Below are 22,099 nucleotides of genomic sequence, written 5' to 3'. Positions count from 1 at the left end.
TATCTATCTATCTGTGTATTATATAGTGCCTTTACATCTATCTATCTGTCTATTATATAGTGCCTTTACATCTATTATATAGTGCCTTTACATCTATCTATCTATCTGTCTATTATATAGTGCCTTTACATCTATCTATCTATCTATCTATCTATCTATCTATCTATCTATCTATCTATCTATCTGTCTATCTATTATATAGTGCCTTTACATCTATCTATCTATCTGTCTATCTATTATATAGTGCCTTTACATCTATCTATCTATCTATCTATCTATTATATAGTGCCTTTACATCTATCTATCTATTATATAGTGCCTTTACATCTATCTATCTATCTGTCTATTATATAGTGCATTTACATCTATCTATCTATCTGTCTATTATATAGTGCCTTTACATCTATCTATCTATTATATAGTGTCTTTACATCTATTTATCTGTCTATTATATAGTGCCTTTACATCTATCTATTATGTAGTGCCTTTACATCTATCTAAAAAGTGCCTTTCACACCTATCTATCTGTCTATCTATCTATCTGTCTATAAGCAGTGAGGACTTTGTACCTTGCAGGAGCGAGATATTCGCACTAATCCGAGAGCAGGGGCGGGGCTGAGGAGAGGGGGGCGTGACATCAGGAGTTGGGAGCCGGGCAGGGCCCTCCTCACTGTCCTGTTTCACTAATACGCAGGCAGAACTAATAGCAGGGGATGGCTAGTATGTTATATAGTGTCTTTACATCTATCTATCTATCTGTAAGCAGTGAGGACTTTGTACCTTACCAAGATGGAGATCAGGTGCCCTGTCTAGCTATAGTTGGCAGCCATTTCAGTAAGGTCAGGCCTGACATGAAAACACAGCCCGTATTTCGGTGGAGATGTTTGCAGTTGTTTCAGGGGGTCTTTATTGTCGCATGTAATTCTTACTTGTGTGTGTTAATGGGTGCCACAGAAGAAAGTTCTGCATCCTACTGTTCCTGCCCTTAAATCCGTTTCTCAAAAGTTGTGCAGTCCTTGGGTGTTTGGATACTACGGGTGAGACGCAGGGGACAGCTAGTATTATACAGTGACTTTACACCTGTCTATTTATCAATTATATAGTGCCTTTACATGTATCTATCTTTTGCGACTTCTCTCATCACGCTAAGTATCCCAGTTCGGTTGTCGGCACCAATTTATTTGTGCAAACCTGAGAAACAGTCTACAGGCGACGAGGAGGGGGAGGCGGGACCTCAGGAGTAGGGAGTTGGGCGGGACCCTCCTCACTCCTCCGTTCAAGTCGCTGTACCTCTCGCCACGTGTTGGAGCGCACCTTGCCTCCGTTTAGCTAGCGATACCCGTTTGTTCAGCTGACATTACCATCTACAGATTGTTAAAGAGTAACGCTGGACGTTTTTGAGAGAGAGAGATCAGTGCTACGTGTGTTTTAAAGGGTACCTGCTCATTGGCCACATGCTCTTCTCCCCACGCGGGGGACGCTCTCTCGTCAGAGATGAACACGATCAGACATAGTGCCAACGTTTGATTTTGGAGTGTACCTACCTTCTGCTTGGCCAGAGACACCTTGCCAACTGTTTACATTTTTGGCAAAGAGATCACAGCTACATTCTCACCCCTGATAGCAAAACCAAAAATTTTGTCTATCAAGCTATCAATATAAATTCTTCTCAATACAAATTATTACATTTTTTTTAATGTTTTTATTGATTTTTAAAGTTTTGTCCTGTTTCACTACTACATGGGCGAAGCAGAATAAACTCCAGAGAATGTCGTGCATGAAAATCCCAGGAGAGCAGCAGACCAGCCTGTCTGGCACCGACAATCATGCCACATGACATTCTTTTTATTCCGCCATTCTGGTGCCTGATGTAAACGTGCACTGAAGCTCCTGACCTGCATAACTGCAGGACTGTATGCCCTGTGCTGCTGTTGCCGTCACTTGATTGGCTGATCGGGGAAGCAGGTGCCCAGGTGTTCCTAATAATTTTCTCAGTGACTTTAATCTCGTGCAGAACTCAACTGCCAGGGAATTGCCAGCCTAACAGAAATGTGCCAACCCCCATTACCAACATCCCCCCCCCGACGCCTCCTGTTTTTGTTTCCTGTCGGCAAAAAACAATGCACCACCAGTAATGTCTGAGGAATGCAGGACAACTCGCAACGAAGGTCCTCGCCATTGTCATTTTTTCCCCCTCACCAGTGACGTCACCCTTTCCTTCCTCCACAAAGTGCACTGACTCAGTGCGCCACTGACAGAGGGTCACATCACAGGCTCTTCCTGTCCACTTGTGGGCCAAAAAAGAAAGAGAAATTGTGTTGGTGGAGGATTAAACATTCATGCGTGCCAGCTTTAGTTGAAACACGGAGTCCACCCCAGAAGAGAACCCTTGTGATGGGGCATTCTGTTAAAGGCGCTATATAATATAAAAAAAAAAATGATGGATCGAGGTGTCACTCTAAAGCCCAGTGAGGTTAGAACAGCCCCCCCTTTGCTTCTGAATTGGCGCAAGGTGGCGAGGACTCCCAACCCCCCCCCAGGTGTCTCTGTGCACCCTGTGCCACCGCCATCCATCACCACATTGCCTGGCAGAGAAATAAAAACCCGCACCTAAGTAGTCGACTCCCAGTCTTCTGCACGACTCCAGGCAGGCCTGCTTGGTGGTCTGGTACCCGTAGTCCGTGATCCACAGCTTGGACGTGATCCACAGCTCCTGCCGCTCGATGCCACTCTCACGGATGGCCTCCTGCAGGTCGGACTCGCAGCCGTAGCGCTTGGCTGTGTCGATATGGCGAATCCCGCATTCTCTTAAGGCGTAGACGACAGCTCGGTGGGAGTAGCCTCCTTGGTGAGATGTGCCTGGAGGGAGGAGTACAGGGAAATAAATCGAGTGGGTTAGCATTTGGGTATCCGAAAATAATAAAACAAGGTGCACAAAACACGTCCTGAAGCTGTGAGGTGTGGACATGTGTCTGGGCGGGTGGGAAAAAGCGGCCTGGGAGAACACGTGTGGGCTCGTTGTGTATGTTAAACTGTTAAGCCGATACCTCAATACATGGCTGTTAGTCGGAGGAGATGTCACATCCATGTTGCCTGGAGGACGTCCGATTACATGACCAGGGCCGACCTTTGTCGTTGGTGATGCGGACAAGGTAGGCGGTGCCAAGTATTCGTCATAGGCACCGCTGGTGGGACACTTTGAGACAACGAGCAATGCTCACACAAATGGAGCAGAGGCACTCGGCCTGTAACTAGAGTCTGGGGCTGGGCCTGCTCCTTGGTTCAGACCTGTTAATTTGGAGGTCTGCACTTATTTTGGCAGGATCGGGGTGGGGTCTTAATATTAAACTACAAATTTTGTGGATGCCAACTTTGATGTCAATGCATGATCACACACACACACACACAATTAAAGGCCCAAACACATTCCACAAGCTTGCTGTGCCAGTCCTTGTGGTGGCATTGCGTCACAAGGCACAATCCCACCCTTTATTGTGGTTAATGCACGCGGCTCACACTCTCACTGATGTACACGCACACGCACACACACACTGACAGACACGCACACTGCAAGCACATGTCATCCATACTTTCAGGAGTAGCCCAGGGTGGGAATGCAGGCGTGTGATCACGGGGGGAACAGACAGGCCACGCGTGTGCGTCTACACATGACAGCCTCAAAGGCACCGACCATCCTACCAAAGGAGAAGTTGCTTTATTTATTTATTTTTCTTACATTTTGTCAAATCCATCCACCTTCTACACTGGTAGAGGTGGCCAAAGACGAAACTCCATTAAGGTTGGCTGAAAATCTGCTTGCGCCATGAAAGGTGCCCTCTGCACTGAGCCTGAAAACGCTGGTGTCTCTAAGTGGAGCGCCGATACAAAGCAAGCATGAAAGGCACTACATTCATTTAGAAGCTCCAGTCCACCACAGCTTTCAGCGGCAGTCACCCCACGAGTGGTGGGCATGTTGATTCACGTCGCCGATTCGATTTGTTCAAACTACTGTACTCATTTGGACGAAGCCATCGAAAGGAAGTTCTCCGAGTACGTGGAACTGGTCGGCATCTGTCAGCAGTCGGGACGGACAGCTAGGTGTCTCCCAGTGGAAGTCAGGTGCAGGGGACTTGTGGCCCCTTGTCTGGTCAAAGCCCTTTAGAGGAGAGAGGAAGAGGAGAGCCATCCGCAGCTCCATCGAAGTGTCAGAGAGAGCCTCAAGGTGGCAGCGGCTCAGGAGAGGAGAGCCATGGAGTGGGAGTAGCTAGCCGTCTGGACACACGCTGGTGGGGTGACCCGGAGGAGGGTGTATGACGTTGAAAGACCCGATGATCCCACACTGAGGCATCAGCAGACGTTTATTCACAGCATTCAAGAGAGTCGTTTTATCTGATTCATCAATACGATCCAAGGCTGGCAGCAGTAAAGGAAAATCTTGTTTGGTTGGTGGGAATATATAATCTCGAAATTCACACATTATTGTAAATATTAAACATGCTGATAATTCATATTCTTTAATATTGACCTGTTTGAAAGCACATGGTGCATAACAGCATGGTGAAAACACACAATTACATTTTAAGGATCACAAGTGAACGAGAATCATGTGACTTGTTCTTGGGTAATGATTCAGTCTGCAAATGAAATGAACGAGAGCCTTACACCTAATTCACGGGTAATGAATCGATTTGTGAATAAAATGAATGAGAATTGTGCGGCTCATTTGCAGGTAGTGATTCAGTTTGTGAATCACATGAATGAGAATCGTGCATCTCGTTTGTGGGTAATGATCCGGTTTACGAAAGAAACGAATGAGAATCGTGGGGCTTGTTAGTGGGTAATAATTCAGTCTGAGAATTACATGAACGAGAATCTTACGTCTTGTTCGTGAGTAATAAATCAGTTTATAATCAAATAAATGAGAATCGTGTGCCTTGTTCACAGGTAATGAATCTGTTTGCGAATCGAATAAGAATCGTGCATCTCGTTCGTGGGTAATGAATCCATTTGGATGATAACTGTGTGTCTCATTCATGGATGATTATGCAATTTCTATATCAAAGGAATGAGAATCTCCAGGTCTTGTTAGCAGGTAATGATCCAGTTTGATAATCAGAGGAACAAGAATCGTCCACCTCTTTCCCGGGTAATGTATCATTTTGTAAATAAAATCAATGAGAATTACGCATCTTGTGAGCAGGTAATGATTCAGTTTGCGAATCAAATGAAAATGAATTGTGTGTCTCGCTCGTGGTAAACAATCTGTTTGCGACTCAAATAAAGGAGAATCATGTGGTTCGTTAGCGGGTAATAATTCTGAGAATCAAATGAACGGGAATCTTACTCTTTATTCTTATGTAAAAAATCGGTATGCAAATCAAATCAATGAGAACTGTGCATCACATTAGTGCGTAAAACTGATTCAGGTTGTAAATCAAATGAGTGGGGATCGTGTGGTTTGCTAGCGGGAAATAATTCAGTTTGGGAATCAAATGAGAATCGTCCACCTCATTCACGGGTAATGTATCGTTTTGCAAATAGAATCGATGAGAATTACGCATCTTGTGAGCAGGTAATGAGTCGGTTTGAGAATCAAATGAAAATGAATTGTGTGTTTCATTTGTGAGTAATAAATCTGTTTGCGATTCAAATGAACGAGAATCTTGCTCCTTATTCGTATGTAACAAATCGGTCTGCGAATCAAATCAACGAGAACTGTGCATCTCATTAGTGCGTAAAACTGATTCAGGTTGTAAATCAAATGAGTGAGGATCGTGTGGTTTGCTAGCGAGGAAAAAATTCAGTTCGGGAATCAAATGAAATGAGAATTGTCCACCTCTTTCCCGGGTAATGTATGATTTTGCAAATAGAATCAATGAGAATTACGTATCTCATTAGCATGTAATGTGTCAGTTTGCGAATCAAATGAACAAGAATTGTGGGCCTCATTTGTGAGTAATAAATCTGTTTGTGAATCAAATCAATGAGAATCGTGCGTCTCATTCACGGGTAATGATTCACTTTGTGAAATTATAGCAGTGCTACGGAGTAAAGGACTGCATATCCCAGCTGCCCTGAGGGTGTTGCTCTATTGGACGACAGCGGAGGATGCGGATGCAGCTGGAAAGAAGGCGAGCCGTTTAAATGGAAGAACCAGCTAGACGGACGGGGAACTGTTATTTTTTTTTTTGTCTGTCTAATCCGTTGCTGTTTACACCTGTTTGGATTTCTGGTGGTTAATTGTGGATTACTGTTCCTGTTTGGATATATGGTCCGTCTCGTGCCCACCTGTTCGTGTGAGTTGTGGATTGGAGATGTCTTCATCTGAGGGAGCGCTCCCCAATCACCTCCTCCTGTACTGCTACTGGAAACTGGTAGGACAAACCTTACATTCCTCTCAGTGAACCGTTCAGCAGATTTTTCCACTCTCCAAACATTATCTGCTGCTGCTACATTTGGATTGTGCTTTGGAATCCGTCATGTTTATAGTGCTTGTTGTCATTTATGGGTTTAATGTGTCGTCGCCGGCTGGTAATAAGGGGAGGGATTGTTATGGTTTGGTATTTAGTTTTATTCTACCTTCTATTTTTCATTTAATATGCCACTCTCTTATTGATTTAATCAGTTGTGTAACTGTGTCTCTGTAAGTGGGGTGTGCAAGTCAGGTCCCCGTTCCTGGGGTCCAGGCCGGGTCAGGTCAGGGTGGGGAGAATGCACTGGTAAAGCGCATTGCCGCACCCAACACACGACATAAACAGCTCGGGACACTGGTTGGTAACTCCCAGGCAGACACGTGGTTCAGTCCCACCCTCCAGAGATGACCCTCTATCTGCCGCAGCCAGGTGTTACGTGGGGGTCCCCTTGGCCTGGTCCAGTCACTCGGGTCCTCAACAGCGAGTTCTTCTGTTCTTCCCCCCACATGACTTGCCAGTATTTATGAGTCAGATGGAGGACTTGAATTCTTCTTCAGCCCAGAAGTACTTCAGAGTTTCCGTCCTAGTGCCTCGGATGAGGTACGACTCCTACTGTCCTTTCACAGCTCCCCCTGGCGGCTCCCACGGTACCCAACAGGGCTGAGCAGCTGCACTCCAAGTCCCAGGATGCCCTGTGGGAATCCGGGGTACCGGTACACTTCAGGGGAACTGCCATCTAGCATTTTGGGGGAGGCAGTGTCCACATATAACTGCTGCCCCCATCCTTCCGTTTCAGGGGCATCCCGGCCGGGCTGAGCTGAGCTGCCGGCCGTCTCTCACAATGTTCAAAACAAGCAGATGTGAATGGTCATCCTTAATCCTCCTAGCTTGACAGAGCGATAATGTGTGCCCGAGTGTGCCCTGCAATGGACAAGTTCAATGTTTGTTGCTGCAGTTCACCTGATGCCCTTTGGCACAGGCTACAACTCTCCCTGTCTCTATGCACTGGAAAAGTTAGCGTAGTTGGCGTTGTCCTACTGGACACAGGGGTGCTTGAGCGGCAATGGAGGTCTCACAGGTCACACCTCTCCGGCCCAACGTTGGGCGGGCGGGCGCGCGCACACACACACACACACACACACTCTCAGTATGCTGGCGGTCAAACTGCCAAATCACGCAGCCCTCTTTTCTCGTCCACATTTTCCCACCGCTGTGTGAAACATTTCTCATTAAAACCAAATTGTTCTCAGATGCCGCAATGGATGAAGTTTCCCTAGAAACCACTTCGGGGAAAAAAAAAAAAATAAAGGCCCCGGCCACAGCTCTCCTTTGACAGAAACACTGAGCGGTGAAAAGACGGATCTGCTTGGCATTGATGAAATCCAATTTCCAGGGTTCACTAAGCCTATTCTGTGTGCCCTCAATGATGCGGACGCTTCACGGCTTCCCAGAATCGCCTGTGGGGGAAGCCTTGAGGTGGCCTCGCTGTACGATCTGGAATGTTCCACCCTCTTTTTACCCTCAGATGCCCCCTCTGGTGTTGTCTGTCCTACCTGGTTTGTGTGTTTGGGTACAAAAACATTTCTCCTATCTGAAGGGCACTGACCGGCCAGTGAGGGGACTGCTCAAGTGGCACCAATGACATACAAAGTGTTCAAGGGAGGACCACACAGGAGGGATGCAGCAGCAGCAGCACCTGAAATGATGATCAATGGAGGCAAAACATCTTGTGCACTTACCGGGGTCGGGGAGCCCATCAAATGACAGTAGAGGGGGCTTTTTTAGGTCTCATCGCTGACCACCTAAATGGCTGGTCCAGACTGTACACACAACGGTGACCATCTTCATCAGTGACTGACTACCCTGCAAGCCCAAAGCAGACTTCATTTCACTTTGTCTTGCTGGCCTGCATATTTACTTCCACTTAGTGACCACACAAAGGTGGTCCAGCTCTCCAGGAAACAAAGCAAAAAACTTCACGGCCACCAAAGGACAACCTACAACCCCAATTCCAAAAAGAGTGGGACAGCTTGGGAAATGCGAGTAAAATCACAGAGGGGTGATCTGTAAATTCTCTTCACCCGGTACTACACTGAAAACATGAAAACAAATCATTATGGGATGTTTTACCTCATGAATTTATCCATCCATCCATTGTCTAACTCGCGATATCCTAACACAGGATCACAGGGGGTCTGCTGGAGCCAATCCCAGCCAGCACAGGGCGCAAGGCAGGAACAAATCACTGGGCAGGGCGCCGGCCCACCGCAACCTCATGAATTTAATGGAGAACTTATACAGTATAAGAATTTTTAAGTATGTAACCGGTGTTAACATTACCAGTGCAAAGCTGAATCTTTAAAATAATATAATAAGCCCCAGTGCTGTCAACTACAAGATGGCTCACCCGCAGTATCCAAAACACTCAAGGACTGCACAACTTTTGAGAATCGGATTATAAGGCAGGAACAGTAGGATGCAGAACTTTCTTCTGTGGCACCCATTAACACACACAAGTAAGAATTACATGCGACAATAAAGACCCCCTGAAACAACTGCAAACATCTCCACCGAAATACGGGCTGTGTTTTCATGTCAGGGCTGACCTTACTGAAATGGCTGCCAACTGCAACTAGACAGGGCACCTGATCTCCATCTTGGTAAGGTAAAAAGTCCTCACTGCTTACACATAGATAGATAGATAGATAGATAGATAGATAGATAGATAGATAGATAGATAGATAGATAGATAGATAGATAGATAGATAGATAGATAGATAGATGTAAAGGCGCTATATGATAGATAGATAGTGTGATATGCTGCCCGGACACAGACAGATGGACACCATTGTACAGTCCACCACACGTTTATTCACAATATTTACACAATGTCCATAAGTGCACAACCCAGTGCCTCAAGCACCAAACTCCTCCAAAGTCCAGGCCTCTCTCACTCTCTGCCTGCTCTTCAGGCCGCCTCCTCTTTCCTGACTTCAAACTTTGTCCACTCCTCACCCGACTCCAGTCCTCGTCTGCAGGGAGGTGGCCCCTTTTATAATTACCTGGATGGGCGCCAGGTGATTCCCGACACTCCCCTGTGTGGCGGAAGTGCCGGCTATGCTCCCGGAAGCCCTCCAGGTGTTCCCAGTCTTCTTCCCCCCAGCACTCCCTGGTGTGGCGGAAGTGTTGGGGTTCCGGGTCCTTCAGGAATGGGGGCGCCCCCCTGGCGGAGAGCACGGGCCCCTACAGGGTTGGGCTTCCAAGCCCTGCACCCGTGGCCCCCAAAGGAACCAGGGTGGTCGCCCCCTCGTGGTCTGCAGGAGGCATGAGCCCTCCTCCTGTCCTCCTGGGCATCCCGGCTGGGTGCCACCCCAGCCGTGTGCCACAATAGATAGATAGATAGATAGATAGATAGATAGATAGATAGATAGATAGATAGATAGATAGATAGATAGATGTAAAAGGCACTATATGATAGAAGGCACTATATGATAGATAGATAGATAGATGTTTGTGATGAATCCAAAAGACAAAACATATATAATTTTTTAATTAAGAAATGACAGAATGAACCCCAAATCCTCTACACACAGCTAAAGGAAGCCCACAAAAAAATGAAAAACCAGGCCTGATTTTTTTGGCAGGTATAGCTGGTTGGGTCTCAGTGGGCTTGGTGGACCCTTCTGCAGTGAACGGTAAAGTCACAAAAGTTTAGCAACTGCACCCTTGTCTTGTTTCGTAGAACTTCACTAAAACAGAAACCTTTCTGACGCGTTTATGTCCTTCAGGGACGCGGAACAAAAGGACATCATAAGAAGCCAAGGGCTTTTCTCTGGCAGAAGGAGAGGCCAGTGCTGTCACAACACAACTTCTCCTTGGACGGCAATTAGGATTCTAGGAATCCTTGCCCAGGGTTCATCTGGAACTGGAGACCACATCGCTCTTACGCTTAGATCACGTCTACCCAGCATGAAGTGACATCTCAGGGACACACAAGGCACAAGTGCAGGAATGCAGGGGACGCAGATTTCCCATCAAGTTCTCGTCACTGAACTCTCAGTGTCAGGGCTGCTGCAGCCTCACAAATTTTCCGTGCTTCGCTTGAACAACATGACAGTAATGACTGTACAGACCTACCAAGCTGGCCTCTACGATACGAGCATCACAGATTGGTTGTGGTTTGTGGAGTCATATTCATTAGCCTGAGTATCTTTTTGGATTTTTCCAGTTTCACAGACTGTCATTTCAGTCTTTGTGGATAATTTCCTGGACTGCTGATTGGATTTGTTAGCCTCAGGGTGTCCTGTTTTTGCCTTATTATTTCCTTTGTCCCTTACCTTACCATTCTTGTGCTTTCTCTGTAACACTGATACACAGTGTATTTTACTGGTTTGTCTCTCTGTTGGGTTGTCCTAAAGGTGAACTTTGTCTCCCGCCCAGGCACATATAAAATTGGACGGAGAGACACAGGCATTTTGGGTGGACTACAATAGTGCGGTGATGGCTGCATTGAGCCTACTGTGTAGCTGTGCGTGCGCGCTCCCGCAAGTTGTACGCATGTTTAAACCGACACATTCCAGAATGGCAGTTGGTGGTTTTTGCAGCACGCAAGAAAACCGAATGATCCGTTAAAATGCAAACAGTTTTTACTCTCCGGGATCACCGCTCTTCTTGTTGCACATTTTCTTCCGCAGGGAAACATATCTGTCCCTCACATTGTTCCACTTTTCCATACGTTCACCGAACCTCCAAACTGGCCAACCAGAGGCGTAGGGGTCTGGGTCGATGCAACATGTTATTCCATTTTAGAAGAGGTGCACGTCAGGCTACGTTGTTGTTGCGCCTTAAGTGATGAGAAGTATGGTGTACCCAACCATAAGGCTGGCTGTGATGATTGCCAGGGGCTGTCATGGTGATTGACACCAACCTAGAATGTAAGAAAGAAAGAAAGAAAGAAAGAAAGAAAGAAAGAAAGAAAGAAAGAAAGAAAGAAAGAAAGAAAGAAAGAAAGAAAGAAAGAAAACTCTACAGTGGATGTAGGCGCTGACTATATACAGTGGGTATAGAAAAGAATCCCCTCCTTGGAAATATTCCCATTTTTTTGCTTTACAGCCTTAAATGCAAACACACAACCCAATATTTTTTCCAGCTTTACTTACTGAATGCCATCTCTAACATCCAAGTGAATGAAATCACAGCTACAGTTCAGAAGAATTTTAAAAAATCAAAAACATGAAATCCTGAGATTAATAAAGAACCCACCCCCCCCCCCCCCAAACTCAATCAGGTGTCAGTGCCCCCCATTTCCATTACGGTTACTGGCTTCCTTCCACCTATGATCAGTTGTAATGAGTGTGATTACTGAAGTTGTTCCTGGTCCAATCATTCCCTAGCTTGGCAGTGCCACTGACAGCACACAACGGACTATGGGTAGCAGGCCACTTTCAGAAGATCTCAGGGACAGAGTTGTGGACAGACATAAGGCAGGAGATGGAGACAAAAAAAAATCTCAAAGGCTTTATCAATCCCAAGGAGCTCAGTAAAGTCCATCATAAAGAAGTGTTTGGTACCACTAGGACCCTCCCTGGATCCTCCAAACTGGATGGAAGAGCAAGGAGGAAACTTATAAGAGAGGCCAATGGCTACTTTGAAGGAGTTACAGGATTTTCTGGCACAGAGTGGTCATTAATGGTGTGCAGGTGACAACAATTTCACAAAGCACTCCTCCACCATTGTGGCTTGTTCGGGAGGGTCGCACTTCTCAAGAAAGGCTCATTTGAGCTTTCCCAGAATGCACCTTGAAGATTCTGATGCCAAGTGGAAAAAGGTCTTATGGTTAGATGAGACCAAAATCAAACTATTTGGCCTCAATACCAAACGGTACACCAATGCAGCTCACCATCCACAACACACCATACCTACAGTAAAGCATGGAGGGGGCAGCATCCTGTCGTGGGGGGCCTGGGGCTCTCGTTAGGGTAGAAGGAAAAATGGACGGGGCAAAATCCCGTCAAATTCTTGAGGAAAACCTGCTACCGTCTGCCAGAAAGGTGAAGATGGGCAGAATGTTCACCTCTCAACACGACAACGACCCGAAGCACACAGCAAAATTGACCACCCAGTGGCTGTAGGAGAAAAAAGTGAATGTCCTGGTGTGGCCACTCAGAGCCCAGACCGAAATCCCACTGAAGACAGCAGAACACCAACGCTCACCATCCAATTTGAGCGAACTTGAACAGTTAAACTGTAAGGAAGAGTGGGCACTCAATCTAGGTGTGCAAAGCTGATAGAGAAGAATCACAACAGACTCAAGGCTGTCATTAAAGCAAAAGGGGGGTCAACAAAATGAGATTGACATGGGGGGGTGATCCTTTATTAATCTCAGTAGGTCTTGTTTTTGATTTTTTATAATTCTCCTGAACTGTAGCTGTGATATCTTTCACTTGGATGTTAGAGGTGGCATTGAGTAAGTAAAGCTGGGTACAAATATTGGTTTGTGTGTGTGTTCATTTAAGGCTGTAAAGCAAAAAATGGGAATATTTCGAAAGGGGGAGTCGGGGTTGGATTCTTTTCTATACCCACTGTAAGTCCAGAGATCAGATTTTCTCACTTCAATATTGAATCACTTTTCATTTTTTAGATGGCCAACTTGAAGAATTTCCCAGCAAAGAATGAACAGGACAGGGTGGAGGATCGGGTCGTTGGCTGAGCTGCATGAAATCATCTTCTGCTCAGGGACAGCATGTCTGGAGAGTGAAAACGGACTAAAACCCCACGTGGGAAGTGACAAACATTGTGGAGATAATGTGGTGTCTACTGTTTATGACGTGTTATTTGTGCTCTGTAATTTTTGAGGGTGGGGGGGTTACATATCCGATTGTTGTTATTTATCTCTGGTGACTTGTATATAATTTTTTATTACATTCTTTATATTGAATTATTGTCTTATTTAAATCCGTCAAGTTAAAGGTTGACTTGTAATCAAATACACCACCTAAGGGGTGGTGAACTATCGCAGCATCATCCATGATAGGGTGAAGCGTTACACCTTATTAATTTAATTACTTTCTCCCTTTTCAGCTGGAGGTTTCTGGTTATCCTTTCCCTTTTAAGCCTGAACTGTATTTTGGACACGTGCAGGCCTTGAAGCAGCCCTCCTGAGTTTGGGGCCTGGCTTCCCAGGATGTAGCCTAACCATTGAAGTCCTGGTCTGAGATTCCTCATTGTTTTGAGCCCCCCCCCCCCCCATTGGTATTGGACTATCACAACAAAAGGCGGTGTATAAAAATAAAGAAACTTGGTGTACTTCATAGTCAGATCCTGTAAAATTAAGCCAAGTAGACTTCACGTGTCTAAAATGCTCCTTATCCCTCCATCCTGTCGAATGCCAACTAGCTTGGCTGGATGGGATGCCCACTCCTATGGGGTTTATCGGGTGGGGGGGGGGGGGGGAGTGTTGCAACACTTCAGCATCTAAAAGAAACTGGGTGATGGATGCCACCTTGAAAACATGCTTTGTGCTGATCAGGCATTATTAGAACACAGGAGAAGGTTGTGACGGCAGGAGTGTTCAGGGGGGGGTCAGGGTCCAGGTTTGGATTCAAGGACATTCCTCACAAGGGCCTTTCAAGAAAAACGAGAGAAACAGAGTGAGGGAGAGACGTAAGAATGTGTGTGAGGCACTCAGAGGTGTGGGAGTGAGCACTGATTTATTATCTTTCTGCAGCGGCTCGCTGCACCGGCCTCCTTGACCCCCCCGAAGCCCCCTCCCTCCTTCCCTCATTATGCCGATGGACAATGCCGCTCGTCAGCCTCGCTCCATCGGCCCCCTTTGAAAGAGCCTGAGAAGCACTGTGTTCATCACAAAGGGCCCTTGTTTCTGGACGGAGTCCAAGTTCTTTTGGAGCTTTTATCCTGCTGAAGCTCTCCTGCATTCCTAACTGCTCCCCCCTTTAAGCCCCCCACCACCCCATGATCCGAAGCTCAGTTTCCACCTTCCTTTTTAATTTCACTCTTAGGTTCTGCTTTCTCATCTGTGGTCCCCAAACACAAAGTGAGCTTAAAAGAAGACCACTGGGCTTTGGGGAGGCTGAAGGGTTTGGCTGGTTTGTTGGTTGGGTGCAAACCCAAGTAGCTGGTTCTTTTAAAGTGGTTTTTAACAAAAGGAGGAATGAGAAAGTGAAATAATGAAGTCCACGAGAGCAGGAAACCCACCGACACCTCAGAAGCCCAACAGGGAAGCCCTAAGTGCAGCAGGTGGAGGAAGGACTAGAAGAAAGGACAATAGGACTATCCGACAAGACAGCAAGAAACTGCAGGCCTCCATCAAACTGCACCGGTCATGGGGGGTGTGGGGGGCTATACATGCTTTTCTCCTTTATGTCATCCCCCCCCCCCCCCCATAGTGCCTTCAGAACGTATTCAGACCATTGATCACATTTTCTAAAATGTATTAAAAATTGTAACCAGAAGTTTCCTATGGACACCAGTATTCAGACCCTTTGCTTTGGCTCAGGTGCATCCCATTCTATTGATCATCGCTCAACTGTTTGGAGTCCACCTGTGGTCCTTTCTGATTGGATGGATTGGGAAAGGCACACACCCATCTACAGAAGGTGTCACAGAGGTGATTAAAACCCATGGCATGGTGAAAAGTTGGGTAAGGAAGTGAATTCTTGCATGACCTGTGATCCAGTGGTGTCATACTCGAAAGTCGTAACCTCCGAGGACAGGCCCCTAGTAAAACGTGAAGCAGTCCTAACAATGGGAACTAAACGTAGTGATGGTCACGAATAATACAAAATGGTGGATGAAATGGTTCAAAAAAATGTGACAGCTCTTCTACCGATTTGAATTTCCAGACATAAACGTCAAAATTCATATTCGGGAGCCTCAAAAACCCCCAAAACAAGCGTGTAAAACGTAAAAAGTGAACAACCAGAGAAGCCAAAACGAGAAGAAGCAAAAATCAACAGATTCAGAAGTTGGTCGAAAGCACAAAAATCACACAAAATTCTAACGTCGAGGCCTACTTGGGAATAGAGCTAACCATCGCTAGGAAGATCAGGAGGGTTTTTGTATTCACCAAGGGATCATATAAAGTGTAAACACTACCATGTCGATAATCTGACTTCCGTTACATCATCAAAGCAACAATTGTGATCGTGTGACATTTAAAACAGTGTCACGTAAAGAAAGGAAACTAAAACTCAATTTGGATGGGATTAGTTTTACTCCACGAGATGAGGTAAAGTAATTATTATCGGAGGACCGCTGTAATTTTTGTCCTGTTTGAGTTCGAGTAACTTTTTATGGAATGCACGTTCATGTCTTACTTTGGAATCAGAGTCTTAAATTGGGTTTATTTTTTACAGACTTTTTACTTTCTTGTATATGAAGTATAGGGTGAGTATTGTAATTGTCCGAGATTTTGATTAATCTCAACGTTTTAGACCTCCCTGAGTCTGAAAATACCATTTTTGGAATTATGTCTGTGTCGCCGTGTGTGTGTAAACACGATAACTTGAGTACGCTTTCACTTCGGTCAACTAAATTCTGGATACAAGTGTTAGGTACAACACGTCGATTTCTATCAGTTAACTGGAAGTGGTACTTTACCTTTTATTCACTCAACAGCAGAGTCCGATTTTCTCAACTTTACTTTTATATTAATTGCTCCATATATTATTAATTTGATTTGATTTGTTGTTGATGGTTCTTTAATGTACATAACAGAAAAATATAATCATTGTCTTGTGGTTTACTCCTTAAATATCCATCCCCATATCCAAGAATACGAGAAAGTCGAGGGGAGACCACTCCTGACTTTTTTATAGAAGGTAAAATGCTCCGTAATCTTTACAGAGACATGAACACGCAGTCTGTAAACCGTTCCGAACGTGAGTGATTCGCACACGACAGAAATTATTACCAGAGGACCTCTGTAAGTACTTCACCCCATCCTTCTGGTGTAAAACTAATACCATTTGAATTGGGCTTTAACCTGTGCAAATCTCTGGCAAAAATTACCGATGCGTGGTGAGGTGACTTTCCAGAAATCTGTCCTGAAAGCTTATTCCGTATGAATAAAGCGTTTTAGATGTAAACTAAAATTTGTTTTTAGTAGAAGTTAACTTGCAGTATAAAACGTGAAAGTGATAATCAAAATGGAATCCTGACGATTACAACCCTCAAAATAAAATGTATAAATGAACGTTAGTACTACAGTGCCTTGTGTGTGTTCTTCAGCCTTCTACTGATCAACCCGTTCCACGTGACTTTTGTACTTGCAGACTTGTGTCCGTCTAACGTCCTGTCACATTAAACGACTTTTCCATCGATTTTCAGTCGTAGCCTTTATTTACACAATCGGGGGCAGTCATGGCGTGCTTTTGTGACTGTCATTTGCCTAGTCAGACATACCCAGTGAAATCTGAAACGATTCTGTCTCTGGCCTCAGAGGGGGCTTTGTGTGCATGAGAGGTGACAGCCCAGAAATGCTCATCTAGAAGAGTAGAACGCATATAAAGCGCCGATGACGAATAAGGAACACGTGAGTTTTGGACCTCACAGACAGAGGAAAAGCATGTTTTACATACCATAATACAGGGTGAGCCAAAATGAAGTACCACATTTCTCAAGGTAGAGGCAGCCAAGTGGGTTGGGGTGGGTGGGGGTCCTCCGATAGGCCAACATCTTGTAGTTTTCAGTTGGCAACATGCCTTGTTCCGGTGTGCAACGTGCTTTCGCTTTCGAAGTGTTCTTCAAAAACAGCGAATCCATCATCACTACACAATGCGCCTCCCGAACGCACTTCAGCATTCCTAACGGTGACGTCCCAAATTGGTGGGTGGCTAAATTTAGACAGATGGATACAAAATTAAACAGAAAAATCTCCAGGCCTTCCTTGGGCTGTATAAAGGAACGCCTGAAAACATTGAAGCTGTAAGGACGTTCAGCGCTCTTCTGCCTTCTGCATTACCAACACGTCTTGGAGGAGGATTTTGCATGAGGACACTCATTTCCATCCATACAAAATGACGGTAGGGCAGGAACTCGCTGAGAGAGACTGGGAGAGCCGTCGAGAGTTGTGCGCCAACATCCTGCAAACCATTCATCGAGATGCCATTGTCATGTGACATCAGCGGCGAGGCACATTTCCATCTGAATGGTTGTGTAAATAAGCAAAACTTTCGCTATTGGGCCGAAACCAACCCTCGTGAACTTCATCAGAGACCCCCGCACAGTGAGCAGGTTACAATGTGGTTGCAGAATTTGGCGTTGTAGGCCCTTACTTTTTTGAGGAGGGGGGGAGCAACGGTCACCGTCACTTCACAACGTTACATTGAAATGCTAGAGAACTGGAAGAAATGGATGTGGTGGATGCCTGGTTTCAACAGGATGGAGCGACAGCTCATATGCCGTGGGGATCCATACAAGCTTTGCGGGAGATGTTTCCGGGGAAGCTGATCTCCCTGCCCGGCGATGTCGGGTGGCCTTCACGTTCTCCTGATCTCGCTCCGTGTGATTTCTTCTCAAGTCCAAGGTATCCACACACCGACCTCAAAACCTTGAAGCCCTCAAGGACGCTACTCGCCAAGAACGAGTCATGTGAGCATTCAGTAATCGTCTCAAAGAGCGTATCACTAATGATGGCCACTACCTTGAAGACATCATTTTTAAAACACAGGGAAAAAAAATCTATTTTGTACATCCTTTTTCTTGTGTCGTAATAAATTTATTTTATCATGTAGTGCTTTTTGTAGAATAAACATTTGAAATGTGGTACTTCTTTTTGGCTCACCCTGTAGAATGGGAAACAGAGAAATAAAAGAGCAGAGACTGAGGGTGAAGTCGCTGTACCTGTTAACCCTTCGTACAGCACTGGCTCCATCAGGCAGCACACTATTGGCGGTCAGAGAAAGGGACGAGAAAAACGGTGCTGGAAAGACACCACCCAGTCGTTAAATTCTCCAAACTTTCACAGTCCAGCGATGAGATTAGTAACAGCAGGCGGTAAGTCTGACATACCCCACGACTAGAAGTCACACAGTATGACAACCAAGCTCCTCTTTTAACCGGTTCGGACCAGTTATGTGTCAAGCAAGTCTTTACTATAGACGTACTGAAAACTTACAGTGTATAGTTGTCTGTTGTCACACATGTGCGAGTAGGAGTCAACTAAAGGGCCTGAATAATGGCAATTCCACGTCCGACCAGGGGGCGGCGGGCTGCACTAACTGTCTTTCTTGATCCCTTGCAGACCATTCTCGGGAAACCCCACAGGGTTCCTGGCGCCTTTGATGACATCACTTCAGCTTCCGGCACCTTTGATGACATCACTTCCGGCCCCGCCTCTGATGATGTCACTTCCACTGCCGGCCCCAATGACATCACTTCCTACACTGGCCTTTAAAGCCGACATCTTGAATCAATATGACAGTTCTGTTTTGGACTCCGTCGAGTGAACAACTCACAACCTTTAAAAATATCGTTTTGCCACCAAGGCACATTATACGGGTGGCTGCCCCAAACCTTTATGATGTCTAAGTGTCGTTCTTGTCACACTGTTAAAAACCTTAAACTTTTTCTTTAGTACATCACTAGAAGGATACCAGTAAAACAGCCCATTACACCAAACAACTCGTCAAAGCCCACCTCCATATCCCCTTCCCCAAATCTACTGGCACCTGTTTGTGGAAACTGTAGGAGGCACATAGAATGGACGAGCACCCCGGCCAGGAGTCCAGAACATCCCTTACCCGGATGGAAGGTCTCATGGGAACATAAAGGCATCCCGGCCAAGAAAGGGAAGGAGGTTGCACCTGGACAAGGCAGCCTTAATGGGTGGACGGACATCCCAGTTAGAATCAACGATTCCTTACCCAGGCGGAAAACCCCAAATAAATGGACAGGCACCCCGGCCGGATGTGGACTTCATACCTTCCTGGGCCATGACAGAAGAAGAGGACAGTGAAGGTCTGTCCCTGGGAGACGTTTATTTTACCCCTAGAGCACTAGATGACAGCAGCGCTCCATATCGGCACCCATTCAGGGAATGCTGGGAGTTGTAGTCCGGCAGCACAGCCCTGCTGGGGTTCAAGGGTGCCGTAAGGGGGCGCTGCAGGGAGATGTGCTCCCTCAAAATATGGGACTTCCGTATGACCCGGAAGTGCTTCCATCGGGCAGTAGTCCTGGCGCCGGAAGTACTCCTGGGTCCACAATAAAAGGGCACTGCTCTCCCTAGTCCAGGCAAGTCGGAGCTGGGAGGATGTGGAGCAACACTTGACTGGAGGAGGGCAGTGTGGTGGTGAGAGGAATGGAAGAGGGGTGAACAGTGGGAACTTAGCTACTTTTGGAGGCAATTTGGTGAATAAACCATCCATTATTTGAACTCGGGACTGCCTTGGTGTGGTTGTGTTGGGAGTTTTGGGGTAAGCTGGCGCTCCGGTTCCATCACAAACCCCAATGTGTGAATGGAGGTGGGGCTACTAATTCTGCCAGGGGACACTCAATTGCCACTTGCCTCCCAAAATCTCCCTGCCAGTTGCTGTCACATCAAGATGTTCCGATTCAGTAGGAGGACACTGGAAGACCAGACAGCTGCTGCAGCCCCCCACAGACAGTGAAAGGCCATAAGAGACGCCACGCACGTGTCACCGAGGTCAGACAAAAAGCGTCAGTATGAGGGTCAACAGGGATATCAACGGCCATCAAAAAAAGACGACCAAAAGGCAGCCATGAACATGAAAGAGAGTGATGTGTAGCATCAGCAAACTGATGATGGGATCAAAATGAATTGGGGGGAGGATGCGCGTTTGTGAATAATGACAAGTGGAGGGTCCTTTGGGTTTACTGATGGACACCGAGCCCGTGAAGCTGGCTGGTGTGATCAATTATGAGAAGAGAAGCCAAATGCTGACAGGACTTGATTAATGCTGAGATGCTAGATTGTGAGCTGAGGCGCTGGGGGGCTCACAAAGAGGCTAAGAGGATTTGTAATTTTCGGCGTGGGGGGGCTGCTGCTATAACCAGGCAAGAGTATTACAAAAAATAAATTACAAAAAAGCGAAAGCAATTTGACTGACGAGCATCGCTGCCACGCATCACTCTGTCCGAGTCCTGTAAGGATTCACATGAAAGAGCTCCACCTAGTGGGACAATCAGGAGGCCATCTCCTCAGCCATAACCATCTGTTTAAAGAGACCCCAACGCGAACGTTCAAACTGACTGGTAATCAGCAGGCTGGAAATCAGACAGCCCACAAAACTCCAAAACCATCAAGTGAGCTGCACAAGAACTGGGGCTTCATGGGATGTTTAATGGCAAACAGTGGGACGGCAGGAACAATGAGCAGACCCCAAGGGGAAAAAAATGTGACAATAAAAGATGAGATAGAGACAGTAAAGGCACTATGTAATAGACAGACGTTAACAGGGATGTGTTGAAAAGATTGATATATACGATGGACAAACAGATCTGAAAGACACTCTCTCTCTTTCTCTCTATATTATTATACGTATATATATATATATATATATATATATATATATATACATACAGTACTGTGCAAAAGTTTTAGGCAGGTGTGAAAAAATGCTGTAAACAAAGAATGCTTTCAGAAATATAAATAATGATTGTTTATTGTTATCAATTTACAAAATGCAAAGTGAGCGAACAAAAGCTAAATCTGAATCAAATCAATATTTGGTGTTACTACCTTTTGCCTTCAAACCAGCATCAATTCTTATAGGTCCACTTGCACAAAGTCAGGGATTTTGTAGGATTCTAGTCAGGTGTCTGATCAACCAATTCTACCAAACAGGTGCTAATGATCATCAATGTCACACGTAGGCTGAAACACAGTCATTAACTGAAACAGAAACAGCTTCAAACTGGGTGAGGAACAGCCAAACTCTGCTACCAAGGTGAGGTTGTGAAGACAGTTTCATGTCATGGCAAGATTGAGCACAGCAACAAGACACAAGGTAGTTCTACTGCATCAGCAAGGTCTCTCCCAGACAAAGATTTCAAAGCAGACTGGGGTTTCAAGATGTGCTGTTCAAGTTCTTTTGAAGAAGCACAAAGAAACCGGCAACGTTGAGGATCATAGACGCAGTGGTCGGCCAAGGAAACGTAGTGCAGCAGATGAAAGACACATCAAGCTTATTACCCTTCGAAATCAGAAGATGTCCAGCAGTGCCATCAGCTCAGAACTTGCAGAATCCAGTGGGACCCAGGTACACCCATCTACTGTCCGGAGAAGTCTGGCCAGAAGTGGTCTTCATGGAAGAGTTGCAGCCAAAAAGCCATACCTCCGACGTAGAAACAAGGCCAGGCAACTCAAGTATGCATGAAAACATAGGAACTGGGGTGCAGAAAAATGGCAGCAGGTGCTCTGGACTGATGAGTCAAAATTTGAAATATTTGGCTGTAGCAGAAGGCAGTTTGTTCATCGAAGGGCTGGAGAGCGGTACAATAATGAGTGTCTGCAGGCAACAGTGAAGCATGGTGGAGGTTCCTTGAACGTTTGGGGCTGCATTTCTGCAAATGGAGTTGGAGATTTGGTCAGGACTAATGGTGTTCTCAATGCCGAGAAATACAGGCAGATACTTATCCATCATGCAATACCATCAGGGAGGCGTATGATTGGCCCCAAATTTATTCTGCAGCAGGACAACGACCCC

The 22,099-nt window shown here is 45.9% G+C and overlaps 1 protein-coding gene across 2 annotated transcripts in view; it reads right to left on the bottom strand.

Annotated features, from left to right (window-relative positions):
* The window catches only part of zgc:110366 (uncharacterized protein LOC550476 homolog), a 67,407-nt gene that overhangs the window by 34,809 nt on the left and 10,499 nt on the right, over nucleotides 1-22,099 (bottom strand). For both annotated transcript variants that reach the window (XM_051933049.1, XM_051933048.1), the window contains exon 2: nucleotides 2,611-2,859. In XM_051933049.1, coding sequence (XP_051789009.1) covers nucleotides 2,611-2,859 — 249 coding nt within the window. The remainder of the gene's footprint in view (nucleotides 1-2,610; nucleotides 2,860-22,099) is intronic.

This window comes from Erpetoichthys calabaricus, chromosome 10 (assembly GCF_900747795.2).
Source record: "Erpetoichthys calabaricus chromosome 10, fErpCal1.3, whole genome shotgun sequence".
Lineage (NCBI taxonomy): Eukaryota > Metazoa > Chordata > Cladistia > Polypteriformes > Polypteridae > Erpetoichthys > Erpetoichthys calabaricus.
This window is presented reverse-complemented; position numbering and strand designations above follow the sequence as displayed.